This window comes from Drosophila mojavensis, unplaced genomic scaffold (genome assembly GCF_018153725.1).
Source record: "Drosophila mojavensis isolate 15081-1352.22 unplaced genomic scaffold, ASM1815372v1 contig_16, whole genome shotgun sequence".
NCBI classification, from domain to species: domain Eukaryota; kingdom Metazoa; phylum Arthropoda; class Insecta; order Diptera; family Drosophilidae; genus Drosophila; species Drosophila mojavensis.
Window position 1 is genome coordinate 3,276,084 of NW_025318693.1, and position 17,599 is coordinate 3,293,682.

General features: G+C 39.5%; 6 protein-coding genes and 1 long non-coding RNA gene across 13 annotated transcripts in view; 3 read left to right on the forward strand and 4 right to left on the reverse strand.

Moving 5' to 3' along the window:
- Positions 1 to 2,726, forward strand: part of LOC6573583 (synapse-associated protein of 47 kDa) — a 37,453-nt gene extending 34,727 nt beyond the window's left edge. For 2 of the 6 annotated variants that reach the window (XM_015166995.3, XM_015166994.3), the window contains exons 8-9: positions 1,732 to 1,948; positions 2,166 to 2,726. In XM_015166995.3, coding sequence (XP_015022481.1) covers positions 1,732 to 1,948; positions 2,166 to 2,208 — 260 coding nt within the window. In that variant the 3' untranslated portion in view covers positions 2,209 to 2,726. Of the gene's footprint in view, positions 1 to 1,407; positions 1,508 to 1,731 lie in introns of all 6 variants that reach the window. The other 4 variants (XM_001999615.4, XM_015166998.3, XM_044007206.1 and 1 more) reach the window with 3 other exon arrangements.
- On the reverse strand, positions 659 to 1,527 carry LOC26528381. 2 transcript variants are annotated; one of them, XR_006356618.1, is made up of 3 exons: positions 1,438 to 1,527; positions 1,119 to 1,321; positions 659 to 1,064 (listed from the first exon to the last, which is right to left on the reverse strand). It is a non-coding gene; the product is annotated as an uncharacterized LOC26528381 (long non-coding RNA). The 2 variants fall into 2 exon arrangements; XR_001449570.3 differs by having other exon boundaries at positions 1,399 to 1,489.
- A 2,912-nt stretch (positions 2,727 to 5,638) lies between the features above and the next one.
- LOC6573582 lies at positions 5,639 to 7,392 on the reverse strand. The gene is made up of 2 exons (XM_001999614.4): positions 7,129 to 7,392; positions 5,639 to 7,060 (listed from the first exon to the last, which is right to left on the reverse strand). Exon 2 carries the CDS (start codon positions 7,043 to 7,045, stop codon positions 6,023 to 6,025), a length of 1,023 nt encoding a protein of 340 aa, XP_001999650.1. The 5' UTR covers positions 7,046 to 7,060; positions 7,129 to 7,392; the 3' UTR covers positions 5,639 to 6,022.
- Positions 7,393 to 7,534: 142 nt separating this feature from the next.
- LOC26528369 (zinc finger CCHC domain-containing protein 10) lies at positions 7,535 to 8,471 on the forward strand. The gene is made up of 2 exons (XM_015166993.3): positions 7,535 to 7,631; positions 7,685 to 8,471. Exons 1-2 carry the CDS (start codon positions 7,585 to 7,587, stop codon positions 8,211 to 8,213), a joined length of 576 nt encoding a protein of 191 aa, XP_015022479.1. The 5' UTR covers positions 7,535 to 7,584; the 3' UTR covers positions 8,214 to 8,471.
- On the reverse strand, positions 8,285 to 8,950 carry LOC6573581. The gene is made up of 2 exons (XM_001999613.4): positions 8,730 to 8,950; positions 8,285 to 8,672 (listed from the first exon to the last, which is right to left on the reverse strand). The coding sequence occupies exons 1-2, from the start codon at positions 8,838 to 8,840 to the stop codon at positions 8,478 to 8,480; spliced, it is 306 nt and encodes a 101-aa protein (XP_001999649.1). The 5' UTR covers positions 8,841 to 8,950; the 3' UTR covers positions 8,285 to 8,477.
- Positions 8,951 to 9,102: 152 nt separating this feature from the next.
- LOC6573580 (retinoblastoma family protein) lies at positions 9,103 to 12,327 on the forward strand. The gene is made up of 2 exons (XM_001999612.4): positions 9,103 to 9,450; positions 9,507 to 12,327. Exon 2 carries the CDS (start codon positions 9,514 to 9,516, stop codon positions 11,890 to 11,892), a length of 2,379 nt encoding a protein of 792 aa, XP_001999648.1. The 5' UTR covers positions 9,103 to 9,450; positions 9,507 to 9,513; the 3' UTR covers positions 11,893 to 12,327.
- LOC6573579 (SWI/SNF complex subunit SMARCC1) lies at positions 12,321 to 17,280 on the reverse strand. The gene is made up of 8 exons (XM_001999611.4): positions 17,039 to 17,280; positions 16,817 to 16,942; positions 15,620 to 16,547; positions 15,231 to 15,561; positions 14,397 to 15,174; positions 14,120 to 14,333; positions 12,796 to 13,812; positions 12,321 to 12,728 (listed from the first exon to the last, which is right to left on the reverse strand). The coding sequence occupies exons 1-8, from the start codon at positions 17,153 to 17,155 to the stop codon at positions 12,592 to 12,594; spliced, it is 3,648 nt and encodes a 1,215-aa protein (XP_001999647.1). The 5' UTR covers positions 17,156 to 17,280; the 3' UTR covers positions 12,321 to 12,591.
- Between the last annotated feature and the right edge of the window lie 319 nt (positions 17,281 to 17,599).

Consider the following 17,599-nt stretch of genomic DNA (forward strand, 5'->3'; position numbering starts at 1 on the left):
TTGTCAATGTGTGTCCCATACGTATAAGTACAATAATATTATCTGTCGATGTGTTTGTTGTTATTCGTGTTCAGTTAAGTTTTCAACAAATTTTACTTTTTCTTTTTATTTAACAAAAAAAAATATATGAACGTTGCAGCCGGACGTTACCGATTGCAGAATGCTCATTCACGGCCCAAACGCTAACAGATCCATTTTCCGATTTGCCACGCCTCTAATTGGTATATGTATATAGAGTATGTCAACAGTAATTTGGTTGTTGCATTTCTAGTTTCTAGATCTTAAAGTGTAATGGGCTTATTTCAACTCTCTGGAGCTTCACTTGAGATACCAGTGTATTTTCCGCTTAACCACGCTCCTATTCGAAAGATCGACAATATTGTGAAACTTTATAATTATAAGGGTATACACGAGTATGTTCCACATTTCAAATCTCTAGCTTCAAAGGCGGCAAAATGGTTTGCATTCATACAGATAGACGGACAACTAGATGGACAATACACAAAACCAATATACCCATTTCACTTTCGTGAATGAGTATAAAATGAAAAAAAAAACTAGAATTACTGTATTTTTGTAGTTGTTGTTTTATTTTCTTTGAGTAAATGCAAATTTGATAAATGTAGATATATGTATAGAACAAACCCTTTAAAATACAAAAGAAATTCTACCCAAAATTTGTGAAGCTTTTTAACTGCACAAAAGAAAAGAAACAAAATATTGAAAGAAACATGTTTTGAATCCAATTTAGAATATACTTTCTTTCGTGTTTGTCATAAAACCAACTCACCACACAAAATCCAAAGAAACTTTTTTTTTTAAACAAAAAATCAACAAAAACAACAAAAACACCTTTTCCCAGTAACGTAAGTCAGTCCGTCCATGTTCCAAAACATTTTCAATTTTAATTGTTGTTCAGAAATCGAATTTATTTACTTTGCAGTATTTTTCGAATAGCTTTTAGTTAGTTTTTATATATTTGGCGTGCTTTGTATAAGTAAATATATATGAACGGAAATAAAATCCAAATATTTAGCTTGCTTTTGATTTCGATGTTAAATATGCTGTAAATACACATGACAGATTTTAATTTAATATTATTCAACATTTTTACTTACATAAATGTATATCTATATAAATGTTTATATATACATATATACGTTATATACTTGGTGTCATCTTTGGCACCTGATTTGGTATCCGGACAACAACAAGCAAGTCATGGCGCAGGACCCTTTTCCCTCCTCGCTTTTCATCCTGGTGCGCGGGCAGATTGCACGCTATTCGTTAATTAGCCAGGTTATGGGCATGTACAAGTTAGCTAATCAAAAAAAAAAAAAAAAACAGTTATAATTTATTACATTGGCTTCATTATTATATTAAAAGAACATTTTCCACCTTTTGTAGACGATTACTTTTCAGTTACGGTGCGCATACCTAAACGAATAACAGTCTGTGAAAACCTCCTATGCCCCCTTAGTTATATGCCACGCGATTAGTTGCAAAGGTAAAAATATATAAAACGAGAAAAAGAAAAGAAACACATGTACTTGCTTGGAGGGTCGATCTAAATTAAACAAACTTCAATGCTTGCCTAGACTCATTTATAATCAATAATATTCAATATAATGTATGCCATAAGTATGCGAAGACAACCTATATATTTAATATGAACTGATGTGTCTATAAGCCACACACATACTAATCGACAGTTTGATGCATCTTTCTCAGAGGAACAATGGGAGAAGGACTTGGAGGCTGAGCTCAAGGACTACGAGGTTGTCGACGAAGGGGGCACTAGCGCTGGCGGCGGCGGCAAACAGAAGCGAACAAATGATGGGGACGAGGATGAGGATGACGCACCGACAATATCCAATTTGCGCACACGTTCAACTAACAACGACTGGGAGGAGTATGCCGACTTAATTGAGGATACCGATGATTTAAAGTAATTAAGAGCTTATATCGTAGTTTCTTCTAAGTTGGCTCTAAGTTTATAACTTAACGTTTCTTTCCATTCCTTTCTATTCCTTGTTTCTTTTATTAACAAACCTTACTTACTTGTTTTCGAACCACTACTCTCTGATTATTGTTACGTAAACCCATGAAAAACCAAACACCCCAACCCCAAACCGATCCGCAACCAATTTATGCCGCATCAACAGAACATTGAAGTGCCTAAAACGCACCATGTTGGGCTATCTATGAGACGAGGCATTCTTTACGCTCATCTAATGTTGGCGTAAAAAGTTCGTTAACATACGACGATTAAATGTAAATAGAATTTGCCTCGGATCCTATTGGAAAAGTTGGTTGAGATCTGGCCATTGGCCGTGCGCAAAAATGCAAACATTTTATTCAGTTGCCTTTTAAAGATGATATAAGACACTAAACTCGAACAATTCAATTATGTTACAATTTATAATCCACTTTGCTAAATTCAAACTAAAATCCAAATACGACGTATTCTCCTTATCGTTTTGTCACATTGGTTGACGAGTCGGGGACTTTCGCCAATTGTTCAGCACACGAAAATGGCAAACAGTTAACTATAACATATACATACACAGAAATTTCCACATGAAACTGTTTAAACTAGAATATGAAACAAAACCAACAAACATGAAAATGAAAACAAATAAACAAATCGAAGCAACAAAACGGCATTAGTATAAATCGTATTAAAATATAGTAATGAATGCATAAAGAAGCTTCAATGCGAAACATTTTGTTATTTATATTTATAAATAAAAAATTATATAAATATAAATATATATGTGTATATATGCATATACATATATGTATATATACGCATATATACATATATACATATACAGAAACGGATAAAATTAATGCATTTGAATTTAATGTGTAAAAAATATTATAAATATTATAGATATATATATATAACATATATGTGTATATATATGTATGTACTCTGTAAAAAAAAATATATATATATATATGCATATATAAAATCCAATTAAAAATATAAAAATTCAACAAAACTTCTTTAATACAAAATTCAATTTTCTTTGATGATTTACTTGAATTTACTTAAACTAAAGAATAATTTTGAATTTATTAGCTTTGTTATTGAATTGTTTTTTATTTGAATACTTTATTAGATTTGGCGACATGGTCACGCAAAAATATTATACAAATCTAGAATTTTATGTTTACCCTTAGGCTGATTTTATATAAATACAGATATATTAACCAAAACACACACGCATATATTCCTTCTAATATAAATGCCAAAAAAAAAAAAACAAAAAAAAACACAAAAATAAAAAAATAAAATAAAAAAGAATTAAAAACAACAGTAATTGAGGTAAAATAACACTTTTAACAAAATACATATAATTAAAAACGCAATTAACAATGGGCAAAACAAAAACAAACAGAAAACACAAATAACAAAATCGCAATTATAAACAATAAGCAGTTCAAAAAACCTTATAAATATATATATATATATTTACATATATATTTCACTAGAACAATTTTTATGCATAAAATGAGATGAAGAAGAAATAAGAAAGCAAACAATCTATATTATCAATGTTTTTGCTCTAAATGTCTAACTAATTGTTACAAAAAAATATATAAATTATTTTCAGCAGGCAAGGACGTGTTAAACAATTTAAATGAACATATGACGTATGCTATATAAATGTGTAATTATTTGTTAACAATGGCAAAATATATTGATAATTGAATATACAAGTAAAAGTTAAAGAAATTGAAATTGAAGTCGAGATCGGAATGGAGATTGTATATTGTACATTTTACTTTTAAAACTAAACGAAAGTATTCACAATAACAATAACAACAATAACAAACAAGGATTAAATTAATGATATTTTAAATTTCGATTACATTCAATTGTTTGTTTCCCTTTCTACTGAAACTAAAAACCCAAAAAAAAAAAAAAAATAAGACAAATAATGAAATATTGAAATGTTCATAAAACCCGTTTTACATCCAACATCCAACGCATATTCTAAAGTATGTGAAACAATTTGCAGCAGAGCAACAGTTAATTCAAGTTTTTATGAAAAGTTTGTTAAAGCATTTGCATACCGAAAGTAAAAAAAAATTGATAAACTACACACGCAGAAAATTCCATAAACATAAAACATTGCAAAATAATAATATATAATAAATAAAGCAAAAATATACCATATATTATGTTTATGTACTAATTAAAGTATACATATGTATCACCATAACAAAAACAAAAACAAAAAATATAAATATATATATAATTTAGTTGACTAATAATAAAACCAAACATTATTACTTATAACAGTTAGACTCAGAAGATGGCGTTGACTAAAGTTTAACATGGAAAGTGAATTACTGCGATTTATCAACATAATGAAGTAGAACAAGAAAACACAAACATTGAAGGTCAAGTAATACTTAGAGCGCATACTAAAGAAGTACCAGTAAACGAGAAAACATAAACCCGAATGCAAATAGATTGAAAACTTGACAACCCATAAACTAAATACACTGAGAGAAGGAACATCATCTCTATAAGATTTAGACAAAGCGACAAATTATACTAGTCGACATATATATATATATATATATATATGTATGAATATATAAAAGCATGCATATTTCTAATATATATTTATACATATATGTATATATGCCTAAATATATGACAACAATTTAATGAGAATAACATCAAGTAAATAAACTGAAAGTGTATAACTATTAAAACTAACAAAACAACCAAGTCGTTATTTTTTAATATTCCACAAGTTTTATCTAAAAACTACAGTTGGAATAGAATAAGGCTTCATACTTATTTTGACCGCAAATGCCTGTGGGTAACATTGGAGCTAAAATTATAATTGCTGCTTGGTTACAAAATGGGTAGAGTATATTGGTTCTGTACAATGCTCACTAGTTGGTATGTACACAAAGTATTTAATATATTATATCTATCTTCAATGTATAATGGCTTTGAACCATCAACTAACATTATACTACTCATATCCTCTGTTGCTTGAATTTACTATATATTATTCAGCTCTTCAGTTGCAAAACTATGATCATTATGTTTGTCATAAGCAGATACGTCGAGTGAGAATCATGCAGTCGTTTATTCGCTCACGTTAAATGGTTTACTTAACTTTGACTGACTTGTTTAATTTAAGCTGAAAATCAAAACCTTTATTTATAGACTTTCACTTTTCAGTCGATTAGTCACATAATACTTATTTGGCAAAGTGATTCGATAATAAATAGTGCGAAATGTATATAGAGAGTGATTTGAAAGGCCAGCGCATTAGGACAAAAAATTTCCATGAGAAATAAAAAGTAGTATAGAAAAGTGAATACATATATTCTTACACCACTTCCTATGTACTATTTTACAGGATATATTTTTCGCTTAAAAACAACTCTGTATATTTGTAGATAATGAACGAATAATTAAGTGGGGGAAAATTTTGGTTTTTTTTTTTTTTCGTCAGAATTGCAATTGAGAATATATATAAATATATATTCATGGTCTTGAGCAAGAGACTCTGTCCAAGTTAGCCTTATCGATCCATATGTCTGTCTGCTCATATCATCTTGATAAAAGATTTATTTTCTCCACATATAAATACGCCTCTTTTTACACATTTTACACATTTTATTCACAAAAATTTAATAATTTTATCAATTTTATCGAACAATCCTGTCCGCAGACTATACAATTTTGAAAACAATACACGTGTTAATATACAATAATAAAAAACACCTGGTTGTTTAAAATAATATAAATAGTTGAACAACAATTACAAGTTTCAAATGTCAAAATCTCATTTTTGAATGTTTGCTGAGCAAACATCAACGAAATCTGAGGGACTGAGTGCTGTTTACAATTTTACTGCTAGTAACACAATTTGAGAGGGAAAACAATACCCCGAAAGCCCGTAGCCCCGTGACTAAATGCAGATGCAACCTACAAATTGGGATAGCCAAGATATAGAGAGGTAACTTGATTCAAACGGCATTACCGATAATGAGATGACGCATAGCGCGGGCTGCGATGCTTCTGTTCGGACTTCTCATAGGCGATGCTCTTGAATTGATTGTTTGCCTCAAGTGCTTGTTGTCTGGGCGCAGTGCCGCCTCGATTTACAAACAAATCCTTCCATATCATCGCGATGAGGACGAAGATTGCACCCACTATTCTGTTGACAAACTCGATTAGTTTAAATATAATTGGGGTAGCGGTGTGTGTGAAGCGACTGAGCTCGAACAGAAAGCGCACCGCAAAGATGCCCATAAACCGAAGAGCGACAGCAGTGCCGCTCAATATGGAAAACACGATCAGACACAGAAATCGTATTGTTCCTATTATATTGCGCTTATTCACATCGTTCGCCATAAATTCGTACGTTGTCGTTACAATTGACTGACGCCACTGTTGCAGAACCTCCAAAAAATCAGCCAATCCGATTTGCGGTGGTTGTACTTCATCAACAACAACTTTGGTGCTGTCCCCAGAAGTTAGGGCTCTGCTAGGGCTACTTTTCTTTAGTGAGGGTCGTGGTGTTGGCAGAGGCTCGTCTTCAACAGGCCGAACCATTTTCAATTTGATCTGAACTTCTTGACTTCGAAACCGTAGTGTCTTAATGCTGAACCAGTATTCACCAAAAGCCAAATCACTCAGCTCCGTCCAAATGCATGTGTCCAGCTGTGCAGGATGTGGAATGTGCTTGTAGTTGCCCACGCTCCCTCTGGTAATGCCCACCCACATATTGGGCACGAAACGCTGATAGAACAATTGCAGTTTCTCTGCGCTAGACAGCAGCTGCTTTTCCAGATCACGTTCGCTGCGCTGTAGGACTATAACATCGCGATAGCCACCAAGCTGATCGACAAAGCAACGCTCAAGGTAAACGCCTCGAAAGAGTCGAGATTTGTATAACTGTTTGGTAAGCGATTGCATGGCTAACTCCTCAGGCGGCATAAATCGAGCGCCAGCTGGTGCTGCCACCACACCCGTCCCCGTCGCATCACTTTCGGCCATTATTCAATAGTGTTTCTGCGTATAAGAGGAATATACCATTTGTGTTTATTGAATAATCATCCGACGGGTCAAATAACCTTTACCTGATCTTTTCCAAATATCGAGGTTCAGCTTTCGCTTCTTAGTCAGCAAATGCTTTGTTATTGTTTTGGGTAATCTTGGCCACTGATCAAAATGGTGTCTGATTGTCCCTCAATGGACATGCGTTATTATTTTTGAAAGTAATACAGCTGTATGCAGCGACAAGACATAATTCTCCGCTAATGAATCAAGTACAAATTATTTAACGAATTGCTACAAACTAATGTTTTGATGTTATGGACTTTGTAATCGAATACTATTAATCACCTCCAACACAATTCCGGCATAATCAATACATTTGAATTCAGTAGCTACGGTCACACTTATCGTATCGACAACAAAACAAAATAGGACCAAATCGTTTTGACAGCTACCCTAATATACATTTTTTCCTAAACTTCCCACAAGTCGCTATCAAAATTGGCTCCAGGCACGATCTTAGAGAATATTATATAAGGATGACTTTAGTGGGGTTGGCAGCCCGAAAGCTGGCTCAAAAGCAACGGTAAGTATGAGCAATAAGGGTTTAAATATCCCAACTAACATTTCACTTTGAAGATCTGCAAAGTTGGCCGCTGCATTTCCAAATGGCATCCGCTGTCAGAAATGTCTAAATTTTGGGCACTGGAGCTACGAGTGCAAGGAAAAACGAAAATACGTTCATCGGAGCTCGCGTACCAAGCAGCTAAGCAAACATTTGGCAGAAAAGGCCGCAGCCAACGTGGAATCAACATCGACTAATGAGACCCGGTCTTCAGATGCCGGAGGTGAAGTGCGCCTGCATCGGGAGAAACGGACAAAGCGTAAAAGAAAACGAAGCAGTAGCTCTTCATCGTCGAGTTCGTCTAATAGCTCAAATAGCAGTTCGGACTCGTCAAATTCGGATAGTAGCAGCAGCAGCGATTCCGATAGTTCCAGCTCCGACGAAGACGATGATGCTAGCTCCTCAGATGGCGAATCAAGTTCCTCAAGTGACAGCGACAATGACGACTCCAGCTGTAGCAGCAGTGATGATCAGGAAAACTCATCACCTAAGAAGAAGAAACGCCGGGATAGCTCAGCTGAGTCGTCCGATGACGATGCATAAGATGTATACACGGTTCTCAGATATTAATCGTATAACTACTACTGTACTACAATAACTGTAACTGTAACAAGTATAATGCATACATAGCTTTAGTAGTTTAGTTTACTTTCTTTGAGTGATTTTACCGGTAATTCACAAATATGGAAACATTTTATAATTACTTTATTTTAAAATAGTTTTAATTTAGTACGCAATGAGTTTGGCAAATATTTTCAATTAGCTAAATTTGTACCAATAAATGATTGTGAACAGCTGTAATTTCGGTCAGTCCGATTCAATTTCCACATCAAACTGTTGAAAGTCGTTTTCGAATAACTGCAAGTCAATTTCCTGACGGTTTATTTCCTCATTCGGTGTGGTCATGCTTTGATCACAGATTTCCCGACTCATGCCCACATTTGATGATTCCATGGACGTCACTTGATGCACTGAATTGGATTTTAAATGCAGCTCCTCAACCTAAACAATGAATAGATTTTAAGCTACTATTGTAATCGCCCATTTTTTACTGCTTACCTTAAGCGAATTCAATGCTTCCTGAATAACGGGCAGCACCCTGACTAGCTTCTTTTCTATGGCATATAAATGAGTCTGCTCTTTTAGCAAGACACGGTTTGACTGCAGCATTTTAACCACTTGCAAACAATAACCACTGTTCTATGGTTAGTGCACTAACTTAACAAAATCACTAACCAAATACAGAGCTGTTATGCCAGCATCCCTTGTTTACTGTTAAATTAACATTATGCTTAACTGTTAATGGAAAAACATTTTGATATATGCATATGTATGTATATTTTTTTTGCTTGCATTATGTAATAATGAATGATTAAAATATTTCTTATTATTTTTTAATCAGCCACACAGCTTTGCACGTAACAACTGGGACTTCTCTGTTTTTAAAGCATATTATATGTATTTTATTTTTTATAGAACAAGCTGAGCAGTTGACATTTTTCTTGTTTGGTCACACACTCAACCTCAAGCTTAAATTAAGATTAAAAGAACATCGTAACATAATCGAGTATTCAACGCTTTATATTTATTTCTATAAATTGTTAAATTTTTTTTGCTTGAGGTAAGGCAATAGAATATTATTTTATTTGATTGGGTTGGAAATATAGGACACCAAAAAAAAAACAGTGTGACCAGCCTGTGATCGCCGCGTCGCATTTTAATGTTCGCGCCGAAAGATACGTAAAATTAATTTTTGTTTAGCTATTTAAAATATAAAAAGGTAATTAAATGGAGACAAAGAACTGCTCGCACATTCATTTTATTTTTTTGTTGCAGCATTCAAATGATGAAAAACGAAGACAAGGGGATGATCCTTAAGCGTTTCATTGAGAACTGTCAAATGCTAAAAATTGATCAAAGCATTTGGCAAAAAGCGACCAAAACGTTTCACAAACTAAACGCAGATGGCGTGCTGTCCAGCGAGGCCGACGACTGGCTATGCTGCGCCATATACAGTGAGCTGCAGCAGACCAAAATGAAGGATATGCGCCAGGAAGAAGACACCACCAGCAAGAGCGATAACGATCTCGAGCCATGGGAAAAGAAGACGCGTTCCAACAGCTGGAACATTTCTCTGACCCAATTGCTGCGCAGCTTCAACATTAATATTACCAAGTTTCTGAAGAGAATGGAACACTGGAATTGGATAGCGCAGAGCTCTGAAGTGTTTCAGCAAGAAATTAATGATCTGGAGAGACGTCTCGGTATAACGTTGCTCCTGCAACAGCACTACAAACGCATTTTCAACCAACTCTATGTACAGCCATCGACTGCAGAGAGTCGGGCGCACTATCAAATGCTATATGAATTTGGCTGGCTGCTGTTTCTAGTGGTGCGCAACGAGCTGCCGTCGTTTGCAACCACCAACATTGTCAATGGCTGTCAGGTGCTCGTTTGCACGCTGGAACTGGTCTATGTTAACGCGCTTGAAGTGCACAAATCGGACGTAATTAACACTTCATTTGTAGGTGTACCATCAAAGTGGAGCAACAATGATTTCGACACCGATATGCTACTCAAGTACAGTGCCTTGGATGCCATATGCGGACTCATACCGGAGCTGCCGGTAAAAGGAGCTCGAATCATGAAAAATGCCTTCTTCCATAAGGCTGTGATGGGCTTGTTTATGGATCAACGTCTGCTGGGCAACGATCGTGCTATGCGCGAATTGGTCAAGGACGGCATACTGGAAGTGAACTTAACGTCTCTAAATCGGAGTTACGCCGTACACGTATCAGACATCAGTGAGATTGACGAACGCATTCTACTGAAACCCTCGACATATTCCTCCACTGAGAAGCTTTCGCTGAGAGAAACGGAAAAGCGAATTAACGAAAATGAAGCCGATCGCAAGATTATCTCTCTGCTAACAAACGCCACGCAGCGCGATAATCTTACGAAGCTGTTAACTGATGGACTGCCTCAATCCCTGCCTGTCTACATAGGCGGCACTCTGGGCAAGGAGGATACGAGTCGCTTGGAGAATTCGCTTCGTGAGATGTGCCATAAGCTTGAGCTTAAATCGCCTTTGAAGCAAGACACAACTGAATGCCGCTTTAACCTGGTCAGAGGTTTGTACTATGTCCTGCTGGACAAGATCGTCGGCGCCGAGCTACGTCGCAGGCCCTCAATCAAAATCGCACAAATGCTGAAGCAATTGCAGCGCACCTTCAATGCAACACTGATTGCCTGCTGCCTGGAGCTGGTGCTGCACATCTTCGGGACGGACGAGACACAGACTAAGTTTCCCTGGGTGTTGAACTGCTTTGGTATCGATGCTTACGAGTTCCAAAAGATAATCGAGCTGGTTGTGCGGCATGAAAGCGGTTTGCTGACACGTGATCTGATCAAGCACTTGCAGGAGATCGAGACCCAGTGTCTGACCAAACTGATCTGGCAGAAGAGCTCGCAGCTGTGGCGCTATGTGGACAGTGCAGGTCTGCCCAGATTTCAGGATGTGCAGTCGAGCTTGGGCCAAGAAAATGTCAAATTTGCCTCTGGCTCAGTGACAATTTGCCTGCGTAAATTCTACCATGTGGCCAACCAGCGGCTGACATATCTTTGCAAGTGTTTATCCTTGGTGACCAGCTACACACAGATTTGGCACATTTTGGAGCACTCCATCATTGTGCATGGCGAAGAGCTGCTGCAGCAGCGCCACCTCGACCAGCTGCTGATATGCGCCATCTACCTGTGGGGGCGCAAGTCGCACCTGCGCATCACCTTCAGCGACATTATTCAACAGTACCGACGCCAGCCCCATGCCGACAGTGCCATCTATCGGGCCGTATACTGTGCCGATGGACAGCCCACCACGGATATCATCAGCTTCTACAATCGAGTCTATATTCCACTCATGGCCGACTACGCTGTTGCCCTCCAATGCGGGCAATCTGATGCTGCAAGGGAAACTGTTGCGACCAGTCGGCCCCTGCAGGAGCTCAGCGGCAACAACAACAAGCGCCGCCTCAAGAGCAACGTCACTGTCTCGCCGGCAGCAATGCCCCGCATCTGCGTGGCCAATGACTGCAAGGCCAAGATTATAACTGACCGTGAAGCAACCCCGAAGAATCTGAAACGCGCCCATTCCAATGATGAGCTGGGTCACCCAGTATCCAGTAAACGACCGAACATACTCAGACGACGCACAACCTTTCTCTGAGAACCGGATCCGGTCATCAATCAGCACTAAAATGTTATTTCTTGTTACGCGCAACATCGCTACCCCTCAGTGTTTTCACTATGGTACATTAAGTTAGACTTAAAGTTTTTTTATGAATGAATTTGAATTGTATTAGGTATTACAGACCTATTTAGAATACTCTATATTTTATTTGCATTTGCAATATTAGATCTTGAATTATGAATATTAAACACATAATGGACACTTGGATTACGTCTATCAAGGAGCACCTCCCATTTTATCTTCCCCTTCAAATTAGTATACATTACGGTTGTGTAGTCTGCATTGTAAATTGCTTTTTACATTTAATATATATTTGATATTGCACATACATATTATATAAATCGTTTCCCCCCAAAGATACTTTGATTATTAATTTTAGAAACACATTAAAAAATATTGAACAATTCCGTACATATGAATAGACTTTATTTTAATGCGGTTTTGGATTTGAAACTCGGTTCAAAATTGTGTATATTGAAAAGGTGCCCAGCCAAATGACTAAGCGCCACCACGGCTCTACAAAAATTGTTAAAATAATCTAATAAAGGACTTGCAAGCGGGAGTTGATGACAATTGGGTTATGGGACAGGAGGTGGAGGAGGGGAGACGAGCATACAATACATACTGAGAGCGTGCAACTTATAGCTAAAGTTTTTCTGATGCCTACAAATAGCTTTAAGATGAAGGAGGAGGAGGATTAGCAGCAGCGACGCTTGCCGCAGGAATGCTCGGAGCAGGCGCTGAGCTGGGCGCAACTGCTGCCACGCTGGCGGCTTCGGCAACAGGTGGTGCACTAGCTGGCGGCGTAGTGTCTAAAGGGAAGACAGAGATGGGGTGTTCATTTTAATTTAGACTTGATGCGTCTTGTCTCTCACTTACCCATTGGCGTCGGCGCTTGAGTGCTTGGTGCAGGAAGTTCGCCTGGTGGTGTTGGCGGCGCTGTGGCCGCCGGAGCGACAGCTGGCGGTGCTGTGAACGGTGCACCATTTGGTGGTGCGGCTGCAGCCACGTGTGACGGCAACGGTTGATGCTGCACCGCAGGCGCTCCCAGCTGCTGCGGTGGCGGTGGCTGAAGTGGATGCTGTTGCTGCGGCTGCTGTTGTTGAGCATGCTGTTGATGCGGAGGCGGCGGTAGCGTCTGTTGTTGTTGCTGCTGCTGCTGCTGTGGTGGCATCGCCATGGCACCTACAGCGGCACCCACCTGGCCCTGTTGTTGCAGCTCCTGCTGCAGACGGTGATGCGCCTGTTGACGCGCTCGAAACTCGGCCGCCTTCAGCTGCTCAAGGTGAAATTGCTGACGCTCCGTAATGAGCTGCTGTCGCTGATATTCAAGGCCCTCACGCTCCCGCTCCATGGTGGCCTCCAGCTCCTCGAAATGCCGCAACTTAATTTCCAGCTTCTTCATCTGTGTCTCCACCAACAGCGCCACCAGTGACTTGATCTTGCGCTCTTCCAGCGCTGCCAAATGTTTCGCTTTGACAGCTGCCGATGCCAAGGCGGCCGCAGCTGCCGTTTGCATATTGTTCTCGCTAAAAGCTCCATCCTTGGCAGGAGCACCACCACTACTGGCATCGTTGCTACCATCCTTCGTCTCGCCGTCTCCACTGTTCTCCTCGGTCTTGATCTCAATATCGTTGCTCGCTCCAGTCTCTGTGGGTGAGGAGTTGGAAGCCGTCTTGCCCGTCTTGTCGGTTTTATTGATTTTGTCGGCTGCGGCCGACGACGGCGACGAATCTTTCGACTTCTTGTCTGTGCTATTTGATGTGGCTGCTGCTGCGGCTCCTGCTGTTGTTGTAGTTGGTGTTGTTGTTGTTGCCGATGTTGCTGATGTGGAACTCGAGTCTGTGGCGGTGCTGAGCTTATCCGGTTTCGTTTTGTCTTTGGACTTTGCATCGTCTGTCGATTGTTTAAACAAAGTGGGAAAATTTTATAAATAAATACAATATAAATATTAAGTTAAACCACTTATACAAATTTTACCAATACAAGAAATGTTAATATTAAGTTAACACAAATTTTAAATTTCACGGTGTTTATAATGTATAAACAAATATTTCTCAACATTATAGGGAAGCTAAAGAGATTACGTTTTCAAAACGAGGAATACCCCGGTTTTAAATCGAAACACTAAATAAAATTATACATGTGGAACTCTTATCGCATGAATGAATAATTAATCGTTAAGCTAAAGCTAGTTGCTTACCGTCTTTTTTGTTAACATCTTTTGCATCTTCATCGTTGCCGGCTGCAGTGGAGCTGGTGTTGTTGCCCTCCTTTGATTCATCATCGTCCTTGTCGTTCCCTGTGCCAGCAATGCCGCTATTCGCCAGACCAAAGTTGGGATTGAATTTGCCCCCAGACGAAGCCTTCTCCACGTTTTTCATATGGTTGTCCATTATGGTAGCTGGCACCTCGTCCTGCCGTAAGCAAAAGATCCATTAACAATTGAAGTCATTGACCCCCTGTGCTGCATAACTTACCTTGATGGCGGCGAATTCCTCCATAGCAGCCTTCGCAGCAGCAGCCGCAACACGTGGGTCCACCACGGATGCCAAGAATGCCACTGTCGACATAATTGGATTGCCAGACTTGCTAAATGGAATTGGCTGGCAGCCGAGCGGTCCCAAAAAGCCGCCATCGTCTTCCAGGTACGGATCCTCGATAGGCAGACGCAAAAAGTGCAAAATGCATTCGTCCTGGGTGCGAGTACCCACATGCTCGCACACCTTATTCCAGTCGTCCTTGTGCATCTCGAGACCCTCGAGTAGGAGCAGCGTCTCCTGATCGGTCCACTCCCGCGACATGCTCGCCGCCGTACGATTCTTCATGGCCGCCGGCTTTTTGGCATACTGATCCAGCTTCAGACCAAACTGGCTGACCCCAGAGGCCAACCCACTGGCTGCACCGTTTTCCAGTGTCTCCGTCTTAATGCCCAACGCACCGCCGCTGCCTTTATCGCAATCCACGCCACCTTCCTTGCCCAGCGGCTTCTTGTCAAGATCAAGTAGTGTCTTGGCTGCCGATGGCTGTTGTGTCTTCTGCGGATTAATCGCCTGCAAGCCTGATGGTGTATCCGACAGTATGTGGAAGTGCGAAGTGGGCGGCGGGCCCATAGGCGTTGGACGCAGATCAGCATCAATCTGGTAATTGATTAGACCCCACTGCTCCAAAAATGCATGCACTCGCATTATGGCGCACACATCGCCAGCCAAGTTACGACGACAAGCGGTACTCGTCAAGTATTCAGTTGGATTTAGCCTGCAAAGAAAATGGGAATGGATTACTTCAATTTCAATTTGTAAAGTGGAACTCACCTATAGGTGTCAATCATGAAATTGCGATAAGCCATGTAAATCTCTGGCGTCTTCGATTTGTTCTTGCTGTTGAAGAATTCAGGCATGGCGCGTTTTTCAATTACATGAATTGAGTTGTAGTCAAACCAGGCGGAATAGGAGGGCACAATGATGTGATGCGTCTGCTCGGTCACATTATCCTCCATGTCTTCCTTGGCAGACGATGAGAATTCTTGGGTATTGCTGTTGTCGCTGGTCTTTCCCGTCTGTGAATTGTCGCCATCGCCAGCTGACATCGCTTGGGCAGCACTGCCGCCAGTCATTTCATCGTCCAGATCAGTCATGGTGCCACCTGGATTAATTAATTATAACAATAATTGCCAACAACAATAATAATATGGATAATTTACCCTTAATAGGCATCATATCGTTGTCCGCACGCGATTTTCCACCAGGTGCTGGACTAGCAGTCGATTGCAGTGCCGAATGCGTTGCCTTGTGCACTTCCTGGATATTAGGCTCCGCTGGTGGATCATCGAGATCCCGAGTAAGATCTTCATCATCGTCATCGTTGCGCGACTTCTTGTGTATGACTGCTGGGGAGCGCTTTCGCTTGCCCGGCTTCGATGTGGATGTGGAGGTAGTGGGCGATGGAGAGCGACGTCGCTTCTGTTTACCAGTGCCACTGCTCGTGGTCGGCTTCTTTTTATCATCGCCAAAGGACATTATGTCATCGATGGACATACGCTGTTTGTGCGTCTTTTTTTTGCCCAACTCATCGACCTCGTAGTCTTCCTCTGCCATCCACTCATTGTACTGCTCTAGATCCAAAATCCACGAGGCAGACACCCGCCAACGCTCTGCGGGCGATTCCGGATTCTCGGGTATATTATCAGGCAAATCGAAACTATTCAGTGTCCAGGAGTCATATGACTCTGGGAAGTAGTACCAATGAAGCATTACATGATTGCCACGCTTGAATATAGGTCGAGCATATTCATCGGGATGTGGATCCACCACGGGATAGACAATGTGCGTGGCATCCTCCTCGTCGGTGACTATTTCAACACGTCGATTGTCAAGAATCTCACGTAGTCGTGTCTCAAAACTCTTCTCAATCTCTGGTCTGATGTAAATGTAGGGTATACGATAGAGATCTGCCTCCACTAAAGCTTGCTCGATCTCGATCAGTAATTGTATGTTAGGATCCTTTCTGGTAGGATTCTTGCCAATGGAAAAGTCAAATTTCTTGCCACGTTGCTCGGCGCGAAAACGAAACATGGTAGAGAAAATTATACATAGCCCTCCACCGTTTTTGAAATCCAAAAAACAACGCATCTGAAAAAATTAAAGGGAAAATAGAATTATATATTTATAATAATATAAATAATTAAAATATTGATCAAATAAAAATAAAAAAGAAAAACAAGTAAATTATTAATTATATATTATAATTTGGCTTTCAAATACAATTTATTTAGGGTCGTGCATAAATAAATCAACATTCGTCCCTCTCTCAAAAATATTACAAGTGCGCATCTCTATCGCGCGTGTACATACAAAACATTTTGCACACCCAAAACACCCTGTTCCCCCAATACACTTACCGGGATTCTCGTCGCCGGCGGTTCTGCCGAGTTTTTCCCCAATTTTGCTTCCACATATTGCAAGAATAGTATTAGCAGCTGTGCAAGTGATTCCTTTGTTATTGGCTCCGAGCTATGCGCCAAGTACTGCAATACAGATGCACGTAAATTACAGTGTTTTTAATTTGCTTGAAGCGCCATTTTTGTTTTCACTCACGGTGGCGGCGCTGGCGTTGTACTCACTTTTTTACAATTCTTTTGTAGCCATAGCCGTATAGACTCAAAACCTTGCAGCGTCTCAGGTGATTGAAAAAACTCAACGTTGGGACTTCCGTCCTTTTTAGGACCGAGAGTGTTCATTGTGCAACACTTTTTTATACTTTTATTTGATATTGTGCACAGTTTCCCAGTCGAAAACGAATATTGAAAATGCTGCAGCAGAAATAGACGCACACAATTGGGATGGCGGAGTATCGATACCACTTGAGTAAAGACGTGCATGGCTATCGATATAAAAATGTGGTCGATACCACATACACTCGTTTTCTGAGTACGAGAAACAATAAACTTTCTCCAAGATTATTCAACCTAATTTGCTCTTTTTGTTATTATTCTTTATTTGATTCGATAATTTATGTTAAATGCAATTCTAAAGTAATTATTTTTTGTTGCTCTAAAAGTATTATAGTTCTAATATCAACTCATTAAACTAGTTCATGTTTACCAAATCACAGTAAAAGAATTCCATCTCTAAGTTTGAGCAGTGTTACCACTCAACGTAAATACATACGTCCATTGGTTCTA

Bases quoted from the DNA above. Each gene is read 5' to 3' on its own strand.
- LOC6573582 (XM_001999614.4), bottom strand. From the start codon at position 7,045: ATGGCCGAAAGTGATGCGACGGGGACGGGTGTGGTGGCAGCACCAGCT.
- LOC26528369 (XM_015166993.3), top strand. From the start codon at position 7,585: ATGACTTTAGTGGGGTTGGCAGCCCGAAAGCTGGCTCAAAAGCAACG. The intron at 7,632-7,684 runs GTAAGTATGAGC...TTCACTTTGAAG, and splicing joins AAGCTGGCTCAAAAGCAACG to ATCTGCAAAGTTGGCCGCTG.
- LOC6573581 (XM_001999613.4), bottom strand. From the start codon at position 8,840: ATGCTGCAGTCAAACCGTGTCTTGCTAAAAGAGCAGACTCATTTATAT. The intron at 8,673-8,729 runs GTAAGCAGTAAA...TTCATTGTTTAG, and splicing joins AAGCATTGAATTCGCTTAAG to GTTGAGGAGCTGCATTTAAA.
- LOC6573580 (XM_001999612.4), top strand. From the start codon at position 9,514: ATGATGAAAAACGAAGACAAGGGGATGATCCTTAAGCGTTTCATTGAG.
- LOC6573579 (XM_001999611.4), bottom strand. From the start codon at position 17,155: ATGAACACTCTCGGTCCTAAAAAGGACGGAAGTCCCAACGTTGAGTTT. The intron at 15,175-15,230 runs GTGAGTTCCACT...TTTTCTTTGCAG, and splicing joins TTCATGATTGACACCTATAG to GCTAAATCCAACTGAATACT. The intron at 12,729-12,795 runs GTAAGTGAGAGA...TCTTCCCTTTAG, and splicing joins TCAAGCGCCGACGCCAATGG to ACACTACGCCGCCAGCTAGT.